We start from the raw sequence: 23925 nt of genomic DNA on the forward strand, positions 1-23925 counted from the left end.
TTTCTGCTTTTACGCATCTAGTTCGTAGCTGACCTGGAGCTGGGCTGAATCTCAGCAGTTCCCCTTCAGCCTGAAATGGTGCAGGTGGGCACACCTCCCCCATCCTGTGCCACACGCAGGAGACGTGGGTTGGTAATGAGACACTCACAGGATCGAACACATACTTTGACGAATGTGATTTTGAAGTTAACGTTACAGATATCTTAGGATGGTCTCCAGTCCTCTGCAGAAGGGGATTATAATGGTTCTGACTCAAACCTACTGACAGTTAATAAAAAGCCATGTAAATATTATCCATGTGGGGCTGCAGCATACTCTTGTATCCTTCTTTCAGCATCCTTCATTCTTACACAATTCTGAAATTTTCATTATCAGACGGTCAAATACGTAAGACTAGGAACACTAGACTTCGTCACTGAAAGTGGTTCTGACGGTTCCCTGATTCGTCCATTTCCTTCGAGAAGCACACGTGGCGTTCTAACTGTGCCAGCAAGCCTGAGGGGTCCTGGCAGGACAGGGCTCCTCGGCTGACAGCCTCTCTGGGTCCTACGGCAAACGCAGACACAGAGCGGCCGGGTAGCGAGGGCACCGGGGTGGTGTGTCTGTTGGGATTATCCACGGACTGATATTTTAAAGCTCCTGTTTGTTCAGAAGGTACCCGTTGTAGCATGAGCTCTCGGAGGAAAATGCGTTCACTGTGGGAGTTCAATGTCTCGAGCTACAGCGGTCCTTGAGTCCATCCTAAAATAACCTTGGGATCAACTTTTCTGCCACAGACCACGGGGTTTTACCATCTTCTTTTTCATGTGTAGCCTTCACAGTGTAAAGGGTACCAGTCACACGCCCAGGGCTGGAGGAACTCTGCCTGTGGAGACGCCCGTGAAACTGCCCACTTGGTTATGACTGCAGACCCAGAAATGTGCTCTGCGCGCGCCTGTCACTGCACTGCCCACAGGGCAGCTGTGACCTGACCTTTGACACTATTGGTAGTTCTGTCGGTTCTTCAAGGTTTGTCTTACCTTTTAATAGGTGATTTTATTAATTTACTACCTATATAAGCAATGAGAAACTATTGCTATGTGGGGGGAAATGATACATTCTTTTTAATATGTTATATGTGTACATATGTAATATATATGTATATTGTATATGTAATACATATGTATATGTGTGTGTGTGTATAGAGAGAGACAGACAGAGAAAGTGAGAGAGAGTGAGAGAGACAGACAGACAGAGACAACACCTAGAGATTGTTAATTTGTACCTGTTATATAGACCAGGCCTAAAACACAAAAACAGAAGTTAAAAACGTCCAACTCGCTAAGTGAGAGAAAACATCATGTTTTCCAGAAACCTGAGAGAACGGCCAAGACCCTAGCCAGTTACAGATAGAGGACAGTCCAAAGCTCATCCCGCCGCAGCTCTCCGAGTGACCCCAGCCACTGCGGGGCAGTCTCGTGCTGAAGAGGAAACCCTTTTGAAAACGAGAGCTCGAGTCCCAAAGCAAGTTACCACGGAAGGCAAGCCGCCGGTCCCGCACGTACCGTGGCACAAGGGCAGGACACGGTTCCAGGCGGGTTTTCCGTCCGCTCCGATCACACACGTGATGGATGAGGGCTCAACAATCTTGTAACCGGAGTCACACTGGTACGTAACGGTGGAGCCAAGCTTGAAATCTGTCCCAATTCTTGTCCCATTCATAATATTTCCAGGGTCAAAACATGCTTCTCGCGGTTTCTCTGCAGAAGAAATGAGTGCAAACTCCGTGAGGGCAGGGATCTTAATTTGTTTGTTGTTTTGTTTGCTTATTATTTGAATGCCAAGAACAGGACCACACATGAGAAATGCTCAAAATATATTTATTGATTGGCTAGTGACCAAGTTGCTAATTATCAAGTCAACAATTACATATACTAGAAATGATTATCATGTTGATAATTATAAAATAATTAAATATAGAGAAATAGGAACAACTTTTTTAATAAAGTTATATTTCTTAGTTTTCAAACCACATTTTACTACAGAATTCCTATTGAATTACTTTCATCTTGGTAACAAAATTGCAGCATTATATTTTTATACATCTATATATTGTTTTGGCTTTGGATTTTAGCACTGAACCAAAGAAAGTGATTATGGGAGCCCTGAGGTTCATTTTGACTTTTGTACTTAAATCACAGTCATGAGGACTCAGGCGCTGGGGGGAGGCCTGGAAGAATCTGATTTCCGAAGAGGAGGCTGGTTTCACCCGCTTCACTCAAGTCAGATAAGCACTTTCTTACGTAGTAGTAACAGATGGACTGACACAGCACCATGGGAGGTCTGCCTTCCGCTCCCCTCCCCTCCCCGAGGCCAAGTGAACACGAAACTCAGCAGAAAATGAGCACTCACTGGTCAGTGAAGGTCAAACACCACATCTGAAATGTTCTAATTACCCAGCAATTCTGTCTTCATTGTAACAGCTCCTCAGTGAATTGCGGGCCTACTGCGTGTCAGGCACACTGTGCGCTTCGTTGTAATCACTGTGCCTCAGCCAGGCAAGCACTGCACCTGGTCCATGTGAGATCTGAGACGCTGAAGCTCCAGAGAAGTTCATAACGCAGAGGAAACACACTGCACAGACCCGTCCTACTGTGTGGTTACTAACTGAGGCGTCCACTACAACGTCTGCTTCCCCAAATACAAACACAGTAATACCTTGGTTTGCGAGCATAATTCATTCTGGAAACAAACTACTCGTATTGCAAGATATTGCTCGTTTACCACGTTAAAATGTATTAGAAATGTTTGCTCGTCTTGCGAACATTCGCAAACCACGCTACTCGCAATCCAAGGCTTTACTGTATGGCGTTATCTTTTCTTCCTTACAGTCCTGTTGCTAGGTAGTTAAATCCAGTTCTCTTTACTATTCTAAATGTCCTGTATCAACAGCCCTCCGCTGAACGATGCGCACAGATTTATTTGGCATTTGCAGCTTCCTCGCTGGGTTGCCTTTTCCTTACGCTTGGCCACGCCCCTCGCTCCATCACCGTCCAGCATCACGTCAGAAGTCTCGGGAGCCGAACCTTACCGATCTGCACATGGTCAATGCAGACGTTGTCGGAAACATCGTCTTCACTTCTGAGCTTAAAATTCTGAAAATACTACTTGGCGTGTGCGCTTGTGTAAGTTGTGTTATTAATGCGAACCTGAGCGGATAAATGAAATACATTTCGGCTCCTTTTTTTCGGGTCCGACACTCTTACCCTGTAGAAAGTTCACTCACGTCAATAACTCCATTGGTTGCAGAGAACCCAGTGTTACTGGTACACATAAATATCTCTGGAAAGTGCGAGTGGAAGGCTGAATTTCATTTTATTTTTGGTTGTGGTCACTGTTGAGACTTTCCTTACTGACTGTCCAGTGTGGGAGGGGCCGGCCAGGGCGGGCCAGGAGCAGACGCACTCTGAACACCTCTCCCCACACGCCGTCCTCCGAGAAATGGGGATACAGGTAGGACAGCACAAAGCACAAGCTCTGGGGGACCCGCAGGAAGGAAAAGGGGCCTATTTCACACTATTTATTCTGTATTTTCCATTGTGTTTTTAGTGATCCATGTACCAGCATCAACCAGAGAGCTCTGGCAACTGTTGACCAAATCTATTACAATAACTTCCTATACTATGTTATTTACATACTTTGGTTAAAATGCAACAGATGTAAGTAAATATCACATTGTATATGGATATATGTTCCATTTTAACCAATTTATAGAAATGTATGCAAATGTGTACACATATTTATGTATAGTACCTATTTGCATATTATATAATTATACAGAATTATAACATAGAATATTATGTACAGTAATATTTTTATATAAAACACTACGAAGCCCCGTCTCAGGCTCCCCATCTGACCACGGTGAGTCTCTCGGCAGGACCTGTGTGTTGCGCTGGGACCAGAGCCCACTAACAGTGTCACCAAATACCCTTAGTATTTCAAAGGGTAGGTGACCTGCTGACAGTTCTTTGTAGCCGCCTTCAAGCCCACCCAGGGCACGGGACATGCGCTTTAGGCGAATCAGGAGCAAACACACGCCACTGCCGGCCCCAGGGCTGCCCCATGCTGTGCCCTCCTCCGTGACCGGCGGAATGCACTGAGCAGCTAGTGGCAGAAGCGCCAGTCTGAGGCACCTTTTTTCTCTTATAAAATATGAGAAACTTGCCAGGCTACATCTGTAATACACGCCTGTTGCCTTGTCGGCCTTTGGGATCACTTTTTGTTATAAATCTTTCGCTTTGTTTACTGTTGGGCTGAATGCCACCTACTTGGCCTTCTGTCGGTCGCTAATCTAGGTTTCTGATGGCGAGATTGTTAAATCCCTCCCAATGAACTGCATCTCATCTTCTGGTTCCACTGGCCAGCTGTCAGTTCAGGATGTGAGGTCATAAATCGCGAGTACGTTTCTGCTTGTAATTTGTCACAGGTGCTAATGAGATGACGTCCTAACACGGTGTGTTTTGCTTGTGCCCATTCCTCTTGAGGACACCTCGGTATCTGTGCTGGAACCCGGGGCTTGACTCTGCCAGGCCCTGAGGGCCTCACTCAGGAGGACTGCCGGCCGCCCCTTCCGCTCCGGGCTGGACCGGGGCTGGCTCTGTGCGGCCTCCTTGGCCGTCTGGGGCCTGGGCTTGAGGGTGCAAGGCGCCGTGACTGTGGTCTCTCCCTGTCTCAGCTGGTTTTACTTGCTCACAGGCCCCACCGGAGAGCTTTTCAAACATTAAGACCTTTAGCCCCATTGACACGACTTTCTGGTCCCCCAAAACCCGAACTAAAGAGGCAGCTCTCTCTTCCTGTCACTGGTCAGGCACGTTGTGCTGTGTTTACTCACTCGTCCAGTGATTCACTTTCTCTAGAAGGTTCTGGAGAAGGCGAGGGGCCAGCAGGCACTGACCAGTGCCCATTCCTGCATTTCTAAGGTGCCTTCTGTCTTTTGGGGGGTTTCTGGCTCATCACGGAGAGGGCCTCGTCATGGAGAAGGGCGCCTCGGGGAGGACTTGCTGAGACAGAAGCTGTGTGATGGGTGGGACGCGCCCGAGGGCTTCCGTTAGTGATTCCTGCACAGGTAGAGCCCAGCCAGGACGCACAGGGGCACCGCTGAGTGCGGAGCTGTCTCGCTTTGTACTGTGGATCTTAATAACATCAGTCTGTTTGTGGATTTAGCTGTTTTGGGGGAAATAGATTAATTTTCTTCTTAAAACCATATAAAGAGGTACGGGTCTATTGAAGAGTTAGCAGAGATAAAACATGTATTTTATTTTATATTTCTAATAATAACTAACTCAAAAGTTTAAATAAATATTTATACATATTCTCATTATTTTTTAGAAAGCAGTCACTGCTGTGCATTGGTTTTTTTTTGTGTGCAACCCTTTCTCTGACTCTTTAAAATTACTTTATGTTTTTTTTGTTCATATGAAAAATGAATTTGAAAAATAAATATTTGTTTCCACAGACCCACCAGCAAAATGCTCCTTGTCCAGCCGACGCCTGGGGTGGTGGGGCAGCAGAGGACAGCGACAGGTGGTTTACACTTAAAACCGTTGAGGTAGAAACTAAGCTGTCTGGACATGCTTACATTTAGTTATCCTAAAGAAATCATTGTAAAAAAGCTTTTACATATATTACATTTGTCACTGCACAAATCCTAATTTATTTTTAATGGCCATGTTTTGTTTTGTTTTTTCCGCTAGGGTAGAAGTTGTCTGGATTCCTTGTCCATTGGACAGATGGGCTCCCTTCCCCAGACAGACGAGGCCACGGCAGCTCTGTGTGTTACACAGACAGGCAGGACTTCATGAAGACACACTTACCGGTCAGATAACGTGTGTACCAACCCATCTCCCCACGGACTAAGCTGAGCGCAGTACCTTTAAACTCGATGGCAAAGCCGGACAAGCCCACGGAGGCATCGCTCCGAAACGCCAGGAAAAGGCTGTTTCCACTGCTCTCAATTCTCTCTGGGGCCTGGGAGCCCTGGAAACTGCCGATCAGAGGGCTGTTGGAGCCGTCGCCCTCGTAGATGTGCAGGAAGTCGTAGCTGGGCTCCATGTTGAAGCTGAGAGCAAAGGATACGGGGGGTTAGCACCTCATGTACAGTCCCCTTACCTCCTCGACTGAGAAGTCTCGGAGCACACGGCGATTTCCTTGCTTTTGTATAATTTTTAAAGGCTAGGACCATTCAAATGTTAAACATAACATAATCAGAACGTCACCATGGCAGTCCTTGTAATGGATGCTGTTACTATTTTGCTATCACCTCTCTGTAGTTGGCAGCATGTTTGGGTAACAGGGTGGACAGTCAGAAGCTTTTATCAGCATGAGCATGTGCTGTTATTTAAGTGGTTCCTGTGTATCTGAAAACTGGAGAGATGAAATGCAAACAGGTCGCTCCCTAAATTGCCCGCGGCGTTCTAAAGGAGTCAGCACGCAGAGACCCCTGAGGACCCCCATCAGTGCTCCGCTGGCACTGCACCACGGCACCCCATGCTGTGTCAAGGCCACACTCGCTCCCATGAGGTCCCTGAACACAGCCGTCCCCCCGGATCCACGGGGGACACTTTCCACGGCCTCCAGTGGATTCCTAAAACAGCAAATAGTACCGAGCCCTATATAGACTGTTATTCCTATAGCTACACATACCTAGGAGAACGCTTAAGGGAATAACAATAACCACGAATAATAAAATAGGACAACTTTAACACTACACTGTAATCAGTCATGAGAACGGGGTCTCTCTCGGTGCAATAACCAATCTGACCACCGGGGAGGCTGCTGAGTGGCTCACGGACGGGGTGTCTACAGCGTGTGACACTGGACAAAGGGACGAGTCACGTCCTGGGTGGGCGGAACGGGACAGGGCGAGGGATTTCACCACGCTACTCAGAGAGATGAGCAATTTAAACCTTATGTATTGTTTATTTCTGGCATTTTCCACTTAATCTTTTCACACCTCAGTTCACTGAAACCGCAGAAAGCCAAACCTGGGGGAGGGACTACTGTATATTCTCTGAAAGGTTTCTTAGTCTGTTGATCTGACAAGCTCCCTGAAGTTAGAAATGAAGGAGTCACATACGGAAGTGGCTAAGTCTGAAGCGCCAACAGGAACTGTATAAGAAAACAGAATTTGATTGGAACAGTAATTTTATCTGGAATACTTTGCAAGGATCTTATGACGTCTGGTCATGCTGCACCCCCAATAACTGGCAGAGCGAATTACGTGTTATTATAGATTATTATTGAACACTGGGAATACACTGAGGCACAGAGAAAAAATCGTATTCTGACGGTCCCAGGGCAGCCGCCTCCCCGACCCAGAATGTTCAAGCTGTTTGTACCTTAGACGAAGTCACAGGTGTGTGATTTTTCTGTGACATTGTATCAGCTAATGATTCATAAAATCTAAGAGTGAAATGAAAACTTAGAGGTTTTCTAGTTCAACCTTTTTCCAGAAACACTTATAAAATAAAGCGGAAACTACTTGTACACACAGGGTTCTCTACAACAGAATGTACTTTGAGAACCTTGATGACGAGTCCCTGAGACGCAGTGGAGGGCAGGCAACCCCAACCACAAGGCGCCATGTTCTCTAGAAGGCTGCTTGCTGTCCATTCACCTTTAATCTCCTGGGACCAGAGGTGCTCCTGGTTTTAAGGAAAACACTGCTGAAACTGAGTGTTAACAAACCCACAAAGATATCCAAAACCACGGCCAGCAGTGGTTTTCTGTAATAGCTGAGGCTGTGATAAAGTGCTCATCACTTGGTAAATTTATAGCAGTTTGAGTAAATTCAGGAAATGATGGCTGATAAGACTGCTTAAAATTCAGAATCGTAGACGATGAAAATGGTACTGACTCAGATCTCATCAGGAGGAGTGAAAGGAGGACATCGCAACCAGGCCTGGGACACTGATGTAAGCATTTCAAGGGAAGGAAACTCATTCAACTGGCAGATAAATAAATGTAACAGGGCCATTCTGTCGCGGGCCGTCACAGACCCATTTCTCTGTCACTCCATGTGGTGCAAACATCACAATGTCAAGTGGGAAAATACCTTGGGGTATTAAAAAACAATTGTCACATACCAGATTTTAATAATATGATAGTTCTGTAGAATTTATTTTTATAAAATGATAATATTTGAGCTTTTCTCATCTACGTAGTTTGGCAAAAAGGAGATAGCAATTTTTTTAAAGACAAATGTCTAGTAATTCAGACTTTACAGCAACGCAAAGTGGGGAGCTTTCGTTTTCAAAGTTCTGACAAGTTGTGCCTGTGTTAATAAGTTCCGCCTTTGGGAAGGTCGGAGGAGATGTCCTGAGGACATGAAACACTATCACACATTTAGAGACATATGACACACTGATGAGAAACCACAGTGAGGGAATCTGTCACTTTTGATTACTGTTTGAATATTCTGTGAATTAAGCTTTCTCATGTGGGACACGGTGAGTACAAAATCGTATTTAGAGGAAATCCTGCCCCATCATGTGCACCCTCACACAGGGAGAACGTTCCCAGCAAAAGATTGTCTTTCTATTCTGTCGTTTTCAGCCTCATGCAGCATCTATCAGACACAGAGCGTGGCTTCGTGAGACATAAAACTGGAGACTCTACGAAGGGATTACGAGTAATTGTTAGGGTGACATGTACATCCCACTAAAAGAGGTGCTCGACCAGAGACGGTACCTTTTGAACATCAAGGCGATGACGAAGTCGGGGTTCACTTTTATTCTCCAGTCGCATTCCTTCCCGGGAGGATATGGCTGCGGGTAGTTAGGCGATAAAATAACCCCGGCTGGGCCTGTCAGATTCCCACCACAGGCAGCTGTCACAGGGGAGGGACGTTTAGGAGAGACAAGGACGCTGGTCAGTGTGGAATGAGACATCCCAGAATCCATCACAGGGGCTGTGTGTTGGATTATGCAACAACAACCCAGGTGATGTTTTAAGACCCTGTACATTTTTCACGTAACTGGTAACACATTTTCTATAGTGCTCCACTCCCTTTGTAGGGGTTTCAGCAAGTTTTCAAATGGCTGGCAAATGAAATTTTCTTCCTATAATTTTAACCTTTGCCCCATTAAAGGGAGAGGTTGCCTTAACCCCCACCCCTATAATGCACACTATGCATATCCAAATACAGACAAACCCCCGTGGGCATGATCTCACGGCCTCTTTATGCTTTTGTCATTTCTTATGGTTCACAGGGTCATTGCTTGCTAATTCCTAAAAACATGCGTCGTGCTTCCAGTGGTCACCCCCAGGCGGCTCACTGTCACGTGTCTAGTGGCCAGTTTTGGTCATAGTAAGTGTTAAGGGTTTGCTGAAAATCAATCCATGTTATTGCATGCAGTCCTCACCGCCCCTGACATATGTAGGGCTGGGAATATATTCCCCCCGTTTCCCTACAAAATGCCGAAACTGGCACCATGTCTGAGTGACAGCTCAGCTACACAGCCCACGACAGGCCAAGCTGGAAAACTGACCTCTGAAACCATGCTCTGGTCACAAGGCTTAGTATACCAGTATCAGGAAGCAGCTTTGGGAGACTAATAATAGAGTTTGTTTTTGCAGGCATCACACTTTAATGAAATGTGTTTACATTTAAGTTAGTGAGGCAACGATGAGGTACTTCAATGTCATTAACAGGCAAGCCATGTGTGTTCTTGAACCTGAAAATGTTTAGGGCTGTTTCATTTATTAGGTAAGATTTCTGTTAAAGCTTCCATCACGTGGGAACTGTTACGGCCCTGCGAGGTTCCTAAGTATGCGCCTTTTGGATACACACGTTGGTAAGCTAGGCTGGGTGCACATCCAATACTGTGGCTTGTCACCAACCTGTTTTTAAACATCACCCCAATTAGATTATACTAGTTCCTCAAACTATGTACCTTCTTTCATACGATCGATCACATATGCATTTAGGAATAAAAAAAAAATGTGAGCAGAAAAGGAAATACGCTAATGGGTGATCTATTTCCACACACACACAAAATGACTTTTTGGTAAATGCTTCACAATTTTCTGTGATGGACATATATTTAAATACTCACTTAACCTTCCTGAAAAGTTAATTTTCATAAGAAGAACTATAACAAATTCCAGCACTTTTTGTCATAATCACTCTCATCAAAGGCAAGCTCTGAATAATACCACAGGAAATCTTTATAATAAGTTCTCCAGGTATACGCTCAAGAGTAAAATAATGCGATTTTCACAAAAAATGACTAAACCCCATGTCCCCTAGGATGCAGTTTCATTTTCATAAGTAGGCGGAAAGGGCTGTCTAATGGGCCCTCACAGGAAGCCCCCGACAGGGGACACAAGGGACAAGGACAAATGAGGGGGGTGGTGCCCAGGTGGGGAAAGGTCGCCAAGCCTCTGAGGAGCTCTACTCCGTCAGGTCTGGGAAGAGGGGAAATGACAGATTTGGGGCACGGGCTGCAGGGTGCTGCCAGCAGGAAGAGTTCAAGGATGAGACTCAAACACTGATTTAAAAGAAACAAAGAGGAGGCGGGTCTCTGCACCAGACCCCGGAGGCGTTTCCAAAGGAGGCTGTTGAAAAGCTTCCCGCTGAATTCCGGGCCTGTCTTGCAGGGCTTGTTCTCGCTGTTGGTCGCCTAGTCTTCATTTTAACTTCATTAGATTTTAATTGCAGAGCTTGCAACATATTTTGGATAGGATTAGAATTTAGTACAGAGTTCAAGTCAGACACTCTGGGAAATTCTCCAGAGGGAATGGACATGGAGATAAAATTCATATCAACCCACCATCCCTTATTCGAAACGCTTGGGGTCCTTCCCTGGTATGTATACAAGACTTTCATCCATCAAGGTTGGGGGTGCTACTCTTTAATGACGCACATCAATGTTTCTGCATCAAGACCTTTCAAATTTCACACCATTAAATGAGACAAATAGTTTGGAATTAGCCACCCTGTAGATCAGGGCGGGATGCTGCCACCAAATTAAGTTCTGCAAACTTGGGATAATTTTGCTTTTCAGAGCTTTTTAGAGCCTGGACTAGGAGAAGGGGGGTTGCAGGTTCTATGAGAAAATGAAAACTATGGAGATTTTTGAGGGACACTTTACTCAGAATTAGAAGACAGCGAGTGTCCTCTGCTTTGGAGAATCGTTTTTCTCAGACTCAGCTGAAAATGCCCAAAGGAGGTGCCTCCATCCTCAGAGTCCTTTGGGAAGTGAAGAAAAGTAAACAAAAGTGAGGTGTCCATGCAAACCAGAAGAAAAATGAGCAAATGACAAGTTGCTGAAAATGTGAGTGACATACAAACAAGTGAGAGGTTAAGTGATTTTATAAAAGGGTGAGGGGAAGAGAGAACAGCAAATAGGGGGGAAAATACATCAATAATACAAGGGTAAAAGGAAGTTAGCAGGCCACCAATCAGGAAAGAACAAATTCAAATGGCCAAAAAGAATATGAAATAAGTAAGAGCTGAACTTCACTATTAATTTAAAAAGCCAGTTAAAACACCAAGGAATCATGAATTTCTGCCCATATTAAATGACGAGATTAAGAAATGTCATCTATATGTGTTTTCTCTTGGTTGGGGGGAATAAACAGACATGCTGATGAAAACGTCAGTGGGTACAACCTTCCCCAAAGACTTTGGAACATGTTTTTAAGGTCCTAGAAATACATCAGTTTGCAGAACTAGGCCATTCACAACAGCGTTCACTGCAGCAATCTCCTAAAGGGAAGCGGTGACAACGTCATTGCACGGCAACAAGGGGTCAGTGGACAGGATGTGTGTCCATCCAAACAGAGAGACACCGTGCAGGCAGCAAACCATTGGTAGAAATGACAGGAAAACACAAGAAGATACTCATCCTGCACTGGGAAGGAAACAGTGTTGTTGACAAAATAAGCAGAATGCTATCATCTAAAAACATTTAAAAGATAGAGTACAAAGACATAAAGTAATTATGAAGTTTACTCATGCATGTTTATGTTAATAATAATTGCCTCCAGGTAAAAAGATGTCAGTGTTTATTTCTTTTTTAACTAAGCTTATGAAAGCTCTGCAGTGAACATGTATTTTTTTAAATAAGGAAAAAGCTAAAAAACATTACATTAAAGTGTCTCTAGTCAGCAGAATAGAGTTTATGTGAGTGCTAAATCATGGTCAGCTGATGCTCTGACGGACATGTTTCTTACAGAGGACATGAGACTCATTCCGGGAGGGAGAAAAAAAAAGAAAAAAAATGTTTTACAATGTAATGAAAAGATAACATTCACTTGTTCCCAAATATCCTACTTTTCTCTTACATAATGCTTCTGTGTGTAGCCCAGTCTGGTTGCCAACATAACTGATACCCAATTCCCTGCCAGTGATGTTAGCTTGTTCTTGCTGCTAATATTCAAGACGGTGGAAGTTTTACCTTCTTTGCTGAGGAGTGGATAACCTAGTCACTGGTCAAAATTAGGTGACTAAGAGATGAACCAGCAAAAGACTACAGATTAATTGAAAAGATGGTCCAATTTTACCCATTAAGTATTTAAATTAATGTCAACTGAGAAATTATTTTGAAGAGATTAACTGCTAGTTGCATTGCTTTTGAATGCACTCCCCCATGAGCTTAAAATCATGACAAACAGAGAAAAAATAGTGCCTTTCCTAGTTTAAAAACAGGCCAGTGGTTTAAAATGATTGGTGCATTTAAAGGCAATTACTCCACTTTAAAAGAGAAACACGTAGAAATCTGTGCAGTCACCGGATGACTCAGCCTGAAATAAAATGCATGACTTGCTCACACCAGTTAGAAAATGCAAACGCAGCAGAAAGCACCCAGGAACCCGGGCAGCTCTCTCTGGGGCACACCCAGCATGCTAAGGCCAGAGCTCACCCACCCATCTGCTCTGAGAGGAGGCGGGGCTGCACATCACAGCCGGAAGGGCCAGGCACGTCCTCCAGGGTGCACATGACAGAGGCACTCACTTCAAGTCACACAGCCCCCTCAAGGTCACCCTATGCAAAATGGCCCATTAGCTCTGTGCACAGCATTTCCTTACCACTGTCTCTCTTCACAGATAAATTACATTTTTCAAACAGATTATAAAGAAGTACAAATTGAACTGTGACAGTTCATTAAAATAATAAAGTTCAGTAGTTTCTTTTAAAAATTAAGATGAAATACTCTAAATAGGTATTTATGGTAAAATATTTAATTGAATGCACAGTCTGTGCGTGTAATTACTCTTTTATATAAAAACATGCATTCCCCTAATCATATTTGTGATACAGAATCTTGAATGGTTATTCAAACTAAAGTCTGCAAAACCAATTGTCATCCTCTTAATAAGGTCAAACTATACAACTTCTAGTGAATTTCAGGAATAACTTTCTCCTTTTATCTTCATTTTGACAAAAGCAATATAATTTCTAGTTTTCAGAATTCTATTAAAATGTAGTGGTATTACAGAAAAACCACCTAAAAAGAGAAAGTACTTTTTATTGAGTAGGTTACGCCTAAGGGCAAGTTTCTATATTAAAAATGAGAATAGCACTGGTAATATTATGCATTTTCAGCCACCTAGAATTTTAAATTACAGTAAATTGATTGATCCATATTTTTACAAGATTGGTGAAGGATAAGAAGTGTTAGATAAAAGTCAATTACTGTATAATAAGTAACCTATTTATTTCATTTTATCTAATAAAATAAAGTGTGAAGGTTTATGATAAAATTTCGATATAGCCTCAGAGAACCAGGGGGCATATAAGAAACCCTTAAGAACTATTTCTGAAGAAATAATGCATTTACAGAGCAATTTTAATGACATGCATTCGCCCCTAAATGTGGAATTTCTGTTTTCTGCTGCATGTTACCTATGCACGTAGGAGGGTCTGGTTGCCAGAAGAATCGGTTGTTGAGCTGCACACACGTGATTTTGGCTTGTCCTTGGAGCTGATATCCAGGGTCACACTGGAAGGTGACAGTATCTCCAGGCTCTCGACTGTCCCCGTAGCGCGTGCCATTCTGAGGCATGCCTGGGTCATTGCAGGTGGATGCCACTGAGGCTGCGAAGACAAGAGAACAGCAGATCACATGATGGGAACCTTGGTAGGACACTCCCTGGCTGCAGGAATCGTCTGTCCACATGTGAACCATGACGAGGCTTTGTTTTCCAGAGGATACACCCGATAGCAGGCACCTTGATGATGTTCACATGGAACAGATCCCAGCAAAGTGTTGGTGCAAATGCAGCTGATCATGGAATCTATTAACAAGTTGCATCACGCTCAAGTTAGCACGTACACACACACACACACACACACTTTCCCATCCGATTTTTTTTTGTTAACAATACTTTAATGAAAACGCACACCACAATTTAAATGATTTAACTGCAGTGCATCGATCTCAAGGAGCCTTGAGTAAAACAAAGCAGGACGGATTCCCTTAAGGGCCGTGCCTTCCAAGGTGCCGACCAGCTGAGGTGACCAGATGTGATGGGAGCCAGACGGAGGAGACAGGAGATGGCAGGTCAGCTTTAACCAGGAAGCCAAAGGCCCCCCTGGGTGCTGCTGCCTTTGCAAAACTGTTAATAACTCCTGTCATTCTCAAAAGAGGTCTCACTTGGAAATAACTTATATGGCACCCTATTTTAACAACAGCTCTGGAAATGGTGACGTTGTTGTCAATAAAAGTATTAGGAATTTGAAGTCAGGTTAATAGAGGCCAGCGTCCCCAGATGAGCTGGTTAGAGGGCTTCTGGGGCACAGCGGGACGCTGGACCGAGGCTGCGGCCATCCTGTGGAAAGCAGGGAGCACCTAAAATCAAGCCTCACAGGCAGGGGTGTGCCCCACCAGTGAAGATGCTGTCGCCAGATTCTGTACCAGAATTCCAGGTCCCACCGTCACACGGAAACGTCATGGCCTGACGCGTAGTGGTCTTGCCCCCAACTTCTGTAACTGCAACTCATATCACACTGCGCTATGCTACAACTTAGGAAGATACACAGGCGTTTCCAAAGCTGAGACATCAGCTTCGTGCTTTTCCATTTCCCTTTCAACTAGAAGAGTGAACGCGCTCTCTTCCTCCTCACGCGGAAGGGACTGTGAAGGAAAGTTCGCTTTCTCTCTGTGGAGTGCTCAGGGCACGAAATGCCCTGATGCATGAGAGAGAGGAAAAGGCTTGGCGCCTTGCCCCCAGGAACTGTCAGGCCGTCTATCCTAACATCGGCAGACTTACAGTGACGTGCAGGCTTTGCTTTTTGTGTTTTGAGTTTCCTGTTTCGTTTTGCTTGGGAAATTCGGGGGCAATGCTATGTATTTTCTAGATAGAAGACATTTGTTTAAATGAAAAGTTAGGAGGTACAGAAAAGCACAAGACCTGCTCTGGACTCTGAAGGGATTTTTAAGTAATAGGGGAGGCGGAGGACAAACTATGCTAGACAAAAGAGTGTGTGAACCCTGCAGATTAGCGGATCAGTGTCCTAAGAGACAGTGTCTCACGGTGCCAACATCACAGATCCTGGGGACTGGTGCAACCTGCTTCACCCCAGCTCAGCCCAACTGGCCTCAGGTCATTGTCTCCCTGACCCTCAGCCCACCCATCAGGACAAATGGAAACATTACCTGGTTTGTTACGTCCATTGTGAAAATGCTGCCTGAGAACTTGCCAGCCTCTCTCCCTGCGAGTCTCTAAGCTGACTGAAGGCAGGGGCTGCCTTCACTACGCCCTCTTTTCCTCTAATTGGTTATTATATATATTGAAATATATACCGATAACACAGTAAAAGCAATAAGACACATATCTGTGACATTGCTCAGACTGGAAAACAGGATACTGTAACTACAGCAACATTAGCAATGCGTGTCAGTGCTCTCCTCGCCCCACTCGGGAGGAGCTCACTGTTGTGAATTTCATTTTTGCTATTCCCCTGTATTTCTCAATGGTTACCGTAAACGTATGCATTCCTCCAGCAGCCATATCTCCTCCTTTTTGAATTTATATAAACAGAATCATACAACACAGATTCCTCTGTGGCTTCTTTTTTCTCAGTATTATGTTTCTGAGCCATCCACGTTTAGGTGTGATGTCTGGTCCGTTCATTTTCAGTGCTGTATAGTTTTTCGTTGCATGGATGAACTGCAGTTCACCCTTTCTCCTCTCGGTGGGAACTTGGGTCCTTTTTACTCTTTGCTCTTACGGAGAATGCTGCCATGGAAACCCCTGTACATTTTGCTGGCATGCATGTGCACTGTCTGTGCTCAGACACTTCAGGGATATCACCACTAAACAGCATGAAGTTGGGTTTTTTTCTTAATTCAATCAAAGAATCTTTTAATTGGATGATTTAGTCTCCTTATATGTTTCTATCTCCTTTATATTTTTCTCCTTATATTTATTGTGTTTTTTTGCTGCGTTTAGATTTATCTCGCCACCTTACCTTGTGCTTCCTATGAGTCTCCTTTTCCCTCCCTTTGTGCCTGCGCTTGTACGGATTCATCTAATTTTCTCATTTTCTTAGTGTGTATTTAGTATGTTCCTACATTACTCTCCAAACCTTAAAGACTTTAATTTTTATCATTCTTTCCCTACTTATGTGCTATTGCTGGCAAGTATCTCAGTTGATTTGTAAAAATCTTAAATTAGACATTGCCATCATTACTTTGTTTTTAAACCCTATAAATTACATATTATTATAGCTTTGCATATATATTTACCCATGTGTTTGCTTACTATTCTTTTTTTTTTTTAAGATTTTATTGGGGAATCAGGGAAGGGGAACAGTGTTGGGGAATTGGGGAAGGGGAACAGCCAAGTTGTTGTCCTTCAGTCGTAGTTGTGGAGGGCACAGCTAGCCCAGCTCCAAGCTCAGTCACCATTTGGCTGCCTGCAGGCAGCTCAGGGCAGCTCAGCTCGAGGAGCCGTGTTCAATGTCAGTTGTTGTTGGTGGAGTGTGCGGGGGGGGCGCAGACCACCATCCCATGTGAACGAGAGTCGAACTGGCAACCTTGTTGTTAGGAGCATGTGCTCTCACCAACTGAGCCATCCTGCTACCTGTTGGCAGCTCAGCGGCAGCTCAGCTCGGGTGCTGCTCACTGGCCCATGTGGGAATCAAACCAGAAGCGCTGTTGCTCAGAGTTTGTGTTCTTAACCAACTGAGCCACTCGGGCGACCAGCTTACTATTGTTTTTTCATTTCAGGCCTTTCATCTGGTCTAATTCTCCTATTTCCTAAACACACATACTTTTGCAAATTGCCTTCAGTGGGGAAGTGGGATGGTTCGGATTACTGTTTAGCAAATACTCATTCACGCCTCCTCTTCCTGTGGATGGACTGGGCCTCTGGTTTCTGTGGGCCCAGTCACGTGAATTCCTTTGCTCAGGGATATCCCAGAAGTTGTGACGGGGCACAAGTGGGTGTTCCCGCGATGACCCACTTCCCTTTCTGCCCTAACTGCGGGAAGACACTGCTGTCCTGGAACTATGAGAGGAGCACGTGCCCGTCAGCCTGCACGCCTGAACCCTGAGCGGGGCCACTCCAGAATTTAAACCCAGGTCAGGTGCAGACGTGCAGCCTGAAGTCGAGTCGTGGCCACGGACACACAGGTGTTGAAGTGTTGGGTTTGTTATTCAGCGGCAGCTGACTGATATGAGGCCCCGGGGTGGTAAACTGTCCCAGCTGCTTGCTTTGTCCAAAAATACCTTTAATTCTTTAAAAATATTTAAATTCTCCCTTAATCATACAGAATATTTTTACTGAGTTCACAGTTCAGGGTCAATAGCCGTTGTTGTTTTCCTGTCCACACTGGTAAGAAATTCTACCCATTCCGCTGGCTCCCAGTTTTCTTCCATCATCTCACAGTTGGAAACTGCTGTAAGATACTCGTTCTGTCTTTGACTTTAAAGTTTCACAACATACTGTCAATGTATGCATTCCCCTTCATTCCTAAAGGAGATGGAAGTTCACAATAGCGTGTCTATGTGCGCATTTTGTTTTATTGACCCTGCTTGAGACTCACTGGACTTTGGAACTGAGGATATGCCGTTACCTTAGTGAATGTCTCTCCCTCCTATTAATTATGCTCTCTCTTCTGGAGTTAAACTTTGATAAACGTCTGTCCTCCATGTCTCTTAACCTTGTGTTCATGTCTTAATGTCTTGTTTTTAATCTTTGTTCTGGCTCCTGGGTACATTTCTAGACTATATTTCTTTCTTAATCTGTCTTCATTTGCGTCCAATTATTGTTTTAACATGTCATTGAGTTTTAAACGTCCCTTCACTGTGCTTTTCTGTTTGGTATCATTTGACTCACATTATAGTCAGCCATTGGTACAGTGTATTATTATCTACTCATATTTTTATTCTTTTTTATTTCTTAAATTCTTACAGTGTGATCTGATAACAGATGCACTATTTCATAGAAACGAAGTACTTCGAGTCTTGAACCTGCACTTCTGCTGTTGGAACTTCACCTGTAGAAATTCTCTGCGGTCGGCTTTGAAGGTGTATTCATCCAGCGGGGTCAAATCTGACTTCACCATGTGCCTGGGACACTAGAACCTTCTACCTCCTTAAAAGGAATTCTCAGCTTGAGGTGTTTTGGACCACACAGATGGCGTGTGGTTATAAGTTCCATTTACCTATGTTTATATCTATGTCTATATCTATATCATATTTACATCTACATCTGTGTCTATATCTATATCATATCTCATTTTCTATCTCTATCTAAGTTATCTAGCTCTAGCTCTGTATCATCTATGTCTATATATCTGCCTATCCCTATCTTCGTTTATCTATCTGTCTACTCATCCTTATGTGGAGTGGAGATCCCCCTTGGAGTTCTGGCTGTGAACGAGGGTGTCCAATTATATCTCCAATACCGGAAAGGCCTTAGACTTTACTTCTTATCCCTTGGCCCATGGGACTCTCAAAAGGGAAGCTCAGTGTCACCAGGGACAACCGCCAGATGCCATCAGGACAAAGACAACTTCTGAGCTTCACAACATGTTCACATTCTTTGGGGATTCTGAGGAGTCCTCATTTTCTTGCGGACTCAGTGATACATTTTAAAAGGCGGGAACCAATTTTATCCAGCATTTTTAACATACTTTCAGCGGCTACATTTTCCAAGTACTTACCTTACAGGAACACTGCACACTGAAGCCCCTCGATGACCATGGACTGTAACAGCCAGGGGTCTGGAAGGTCACACCTGCCATCATCATGCTGTATGGTTGTCATTAGTGCTTTGAGGAGGGGCTTTTGCTTGGAATCAGAGCTCTCAGTCCACATCAAGAAGGAAGGCGGAGTGTGGGCTTCCGAGTAGGTTTTCAATGGGAAGAGGGCAGGACGGCATGTCAGTCACCGAAGGCGCTCTTTCTAGTATCCTATTTCCCTCCTACCAGTGGCACAAACTAGAAGATGAGGGAGAAAGCGAGCACATCGCCCCAAAAGAAGATGGGTAGCGCAGTGGGATGACGGGCAGACTTGAGGACACAAAGCTGACAGTCAGGGTTGTCACAGTTTAGAAAGACGCGCCTTGTTGCAACATAGAACAGCAGGTACAGAACTCAGGCACCAGCCTCACAACCACAGCGGCCATCATCCAGGCACCACAAGGGCACGCGCCCTGAAGTCGTGTCTTACAAGCGACCCTAAGTTTACTTTTTGAGTAATGTCCCTAAAAATTTAACATCCACCTGTGCTCTACCTTCGCTGAGATTTCTCTGGGCTTCAGACAAAAATCATATGCAAATCTTATCATACATTTGTCCATTGGACTGAATTTCACATCCTCAAAAGAAACTCCATCCTTCCTTCCAATAAGTGCACACACATGAGATTCCGTACTCATTTCCAAGTGGTCCTCTCTGTCACAGTTTAAATAGCATTAAAATAATTTTAAAATAAATATATAGTATTAAAACAGTGATTGGTTTAATTATTGAATGATTATATAGTAATATTCATAGCAATATTCATACAATAAAAGTAGCACAGTGTTCATTTAACAATGAAAATGTGGGAGAAAAGCCAAGGAGATCGGGGTGAGAGTCTCACTGTAAATTTTAAAACAAGATACATTTTTATTACTTCTTGTTCCAAATTTTTATTCAACATTCATTAGAAGCACACACATTAACCCATTAAGAAGCAGTACACTGAGGTACACTGATTTTGTGCACAGTCTTTCAACAGACATACCAGCCTTGCAAAAGCAGGTGTTTTATAGAGGATTCCTAAGAGCTATTAGTCGGTATCTGGCCAAACAAAATTCTGTCTACTCCAGCTCTCACTCAGAGGTCCCCACTGCACATTAGGGATTAAAGGCTCAGAGAAGTCCTACCGTAAAGAACAATACTCCCCTTTAAAATAAATAGTTGAATCTAGTGTATCCTAAATTCACATAATCATGGAGCACATTTTTCCCAACAAATCTTTCAAAATCTTTCCAAACACAGACGCTGGTCTACTCTGTGGTGACATGTCCTTCATTGTACGTGATTTTGTGTGTGTGTGTGTGTGTGTGTGTGTGTGTGTGTGTGTGGTCTGATTTTTGAACGTGCATTTTTACTTCGAGATCAAATTTTCATTTGGAATATCTACAATCATAATAGAGCACTGCATTCAAACGTCGCATACACATGAACTCCATGTTGTCTGATGGAGATACTGCATCGACATAGTTAGTGAAGCTGCTGACAATTATACGAAAACGTGGCCCTGTACACGTGCTCAGAGGGGATGCATGTATTTGCTTGGGCCTGACAAAGGTTACTGGAATTACGAGTAAATCAACCAGGAAGGCTTAGTCGAATTGAAATGATTCCAAACTCTTACTCTTTCCTTTTAGAATCATGAAAGAAAAATCTAAAGTACCTAGGGTTATCCAGATTAGATTTAAAAGGCCTTAAGAAGACTTGCGGAGAAAAAAAAACAATTTTAAACAATGCAGTGGGAAATATGTCAGTTGGGTCTTTGACATAAATGTCATTTTATTTTCCTCTAGTTCTGACTTGTAGAGACACGTTTCCTGGGAAAGGCAGTAAAGCTAATATCAAATCTTTGAGACTAATATCAAAGCCCCCAACCAAAGACATCACGTTGGGGGCGGAAATTGCTTTTGCACCTTCAGGGCCATCTGGAGTTGTTAGCGGAGTGTGTGCTCCTGCCTTTTTTATGACCGTATTCTTTTATGTGCCACGAGGTACCCGTATTCATTTGTCTCGTAAATATTTTCTTTCCAAATAGCATTTTAGTGACTCTGAGCCTTTCTAGTTTCTTGCCATAAAGAAAACAAAACACAAAAACAGTATTTTGGGTAGCAGCAGTCTTATCCCTCTACATGTCAGACAATTAAGTTCACGAACTCATCCTGAAAAAAGTGCTACATGCCTCACTGCTGAATATCACTATGGTCACCTTTGAAGTACTCCCCTTGGGAAGCTATGCACCGACGCCAGTGCCTATTCCATCCTTCAAAGCAATTTTGGAACTCTTTTTCTGGAATGGCCATCAGAGCTGTCATCGTATTACCCTTGATATCCTGAATGTCATCAAAATGTCTTCCTTTCAATATTTCCTTTATCTTCAGGTAAAGAAAGAAGTCATTGGGGGCCAGATCAGGTGAGTAGGGAGGGTGTTCCAATACAGTTATTTGTTTACTGGTAAAAACTCCCTCACAGACAGTGCCGTGTGAGCTGGTGCATTGTCGTGATGCAAGACCCATGAATTGTTGGCGAAAAATTCAAGTTGTCTTAACTTTTTCATGCCTTGTTAGCACTTCCAAATAGTAAACTTGGTTAACTGTTTGTCCAGTTGGTACAAATTTATAATGAATAATCCCTCTCAAATCAAGAAAAGCGTAATAATATCGTTTTAACAAGTTCACAGACTTAATTGTCACACCCCATATTACCTTAGAAAAAGAAGGGGCTGGTCCCCAGGTGATGAATTGTGTGCTTTCCAATTTCCCACAGGGGTTCCCTGGATATTTCAAGTCATAAAGACACTTTTTTGAGGCCCAGGGGGACCTAAACCTGTCTTTAGTCCTTGTACATCTGAGCCTAGAACCAGTCCAGTCAGATGGAACCTTCGAGAACACATGCTCCACTGAATGGACGAGCAATGGACCTGGCTTTTGTGTGTTACAGGGGCCATGACTGAATAAAAGGACTATGCGAGGAGGACCTGCAATGGACAGATTTCTTTCTAATTAGATTAAATCATTTTTGACACTGTGGACCCTATGGAAAATATATATTTAAATTACATATCAAGTTGTGTTCCTTTTACATTCTACAAAAAGAAAAGTTGTGAATTTGGGCCATGTCTTATTAAGTACATAAAGTCCTCCTTACTTTTTTTGAAGCATCATTTAAGAATATATTTCTTGACTGAGTTATTGTTTCACAGAAGTAAAGCTTTGCTTAGTGTCCATTTATTGGAAAACGTCCCGTGTAGCATGCCTCAGTAGATGAGATGCTTCCTATGAATACAGAAAACACACGCGGCAACACCAATACAGGCCACAGAGAGGAGCAGGCCTTCCTAACGCTCAGATCGTAACCTACACGTGAGGTAGACCCGGCATCGCCCACACCTTACGGAAAGCTCTGACGTGTGAAATGACCTCTAGAACGGAGAATGGGCTACTTGTTAGGCGGGCCTGTGTGGGGTGCCTGGTGAGACTTTTTTTTTTGCCAGCCTGTTTGCTTTTCCTTTCAGTTTGCTGGTGCCAGCTCGGACAACCTTAGAATCTAGGAAAGTCCCTTGAGTTGCCCTCTCTGCTGTGCACATGTGTGGTGAGCCTTCCCATACTGCTCTGGGGCAGGCCAGTGTGGCTGTGACAGACACAAGCCTTCCCAGGGGCCTGCAGCTCTGCCCAGGGGAGGGGGGTGGGTTTGCGTGAGCACCCTTTGTGGGGGGTGGGGGACAGGGAGCAAAGTTCCAGCCCGTGCAGGTCAGGCGATCCTACATTTGGGGGACATGCTGAGTCCCTTCTGACCTGGGAGGCCCTTTGGGGGCGGAGATGGGGGGGGTGCTGTGGAAGCAGAGAGAGGGTCTTACTCTGACGTGTGTTAGTGGAGGATCCCACCAGGTTTGGGATGGACCACATGTAGGACATAAGACAGAAAGAGGAGTTGAGGTAAAATCCAGGGTTTCCTCCATCAAGTCTCACAATCTGGCTCAAAAATGGAATTAAATCAGTAAAGTTAACTGACGCCTTTCATAGACTAAGGAAAGGCCAGAGGCAAAAACAATGCCAAACCACACTGACAGGCGTTGCTGATGGAGGCACAGGCGTGTGATGGACGCAGTGCAGGTTCTGGTCAGGGGCGTGAGGGGCCTCAGCCAGCCTCCCCCCCCCCCCCCGACGAGCTCGGACAGCTCAGGAATCCAGCGGGACCCGCACTCACACAGGGAGCGCATGCGCTCATTACGCTTTTGTGACAAGGTGAGCTCTCGTTCTGGGGGCGAGCCACACGCAGTGACAAGACGCAGATGGGCGCAAACTCTGACACTGCAGGTATTAACTGGAGCACCTAAATGGTGCGAGTCATGATTCAGTTTTAATCACTGCGCTGCAGCCTGGAGACCACGGTGCATTTGCGAGTACTTTGGCGAGCTCACAGGTTTTTAGCTGGAATGTGAGCTCCGTAAAGCAAGGTTTTCGTGTCGTGGACTCGATCATGCCAAACGCATGGAACGCTGTCTGGCAAATGACAGACACTCAGCAATGCTGGCCGGGTGACTGACTGAACCCATCAACAGCACGGACATGGTTTGCGCATGTTTAGAAGGACTGCACCTCTCAGTATGACGCTGGATCTGCTTTGCCCGTGAGAGATGGTTATTTAGTTTACGATGCGTTTACACATCAATTACGGCAATCGCTTAAATG

The 23925-nt window shown here is 44.3% G+C and overlaps 1 protein-coding gene across 1 annotated transcript in view; it reads right to left on the reverse strand.

The window, feature by feature from the left end:
- CSMD1 (CUB and Sushi multiple domains 1) overlaps positions 1–23925 on the reverse strand; it is a 1699370-nt gene that overhangs the window by 223464 nt on the left and 1451981 nt on the right. Inside the window, exons 27-30 of the mRNA XM_019652695.1 lie at positions 13892–14083; positions 8731–8869; positions 5913–6100; positions 1545–1739 (exon numbers count right to left, since the gene is read on the reverse strand). Coding sequence (XP_019508240.1) covers positions 1545–1739; positions 5913–6100; positions 8731–8869; positions 13892–14083 — 714 coding nt within the window. The remainder of the gene's footprint in view (positions 1–1544; positions 1740–5912; positions 6101–8730; positions 8870–13891; positions 14084–23925) is intronic.

The sequence above is a fragment of the Hipposideros armiger genome, unplaced genomic scaffold (genome assembly GCF_001890085.2).
Source record: "Hipposideros armiger isolate ML-2016 unplaced genomic scaffold, ASM189008v1 scaffold_185, whole genome shotgun sequence".
NCBI lineage: Eukaryota > Metazoa > Chordata > Mammalia > Chiroptera > Hipposideridae > Hipposideros > Hipposideros armiger.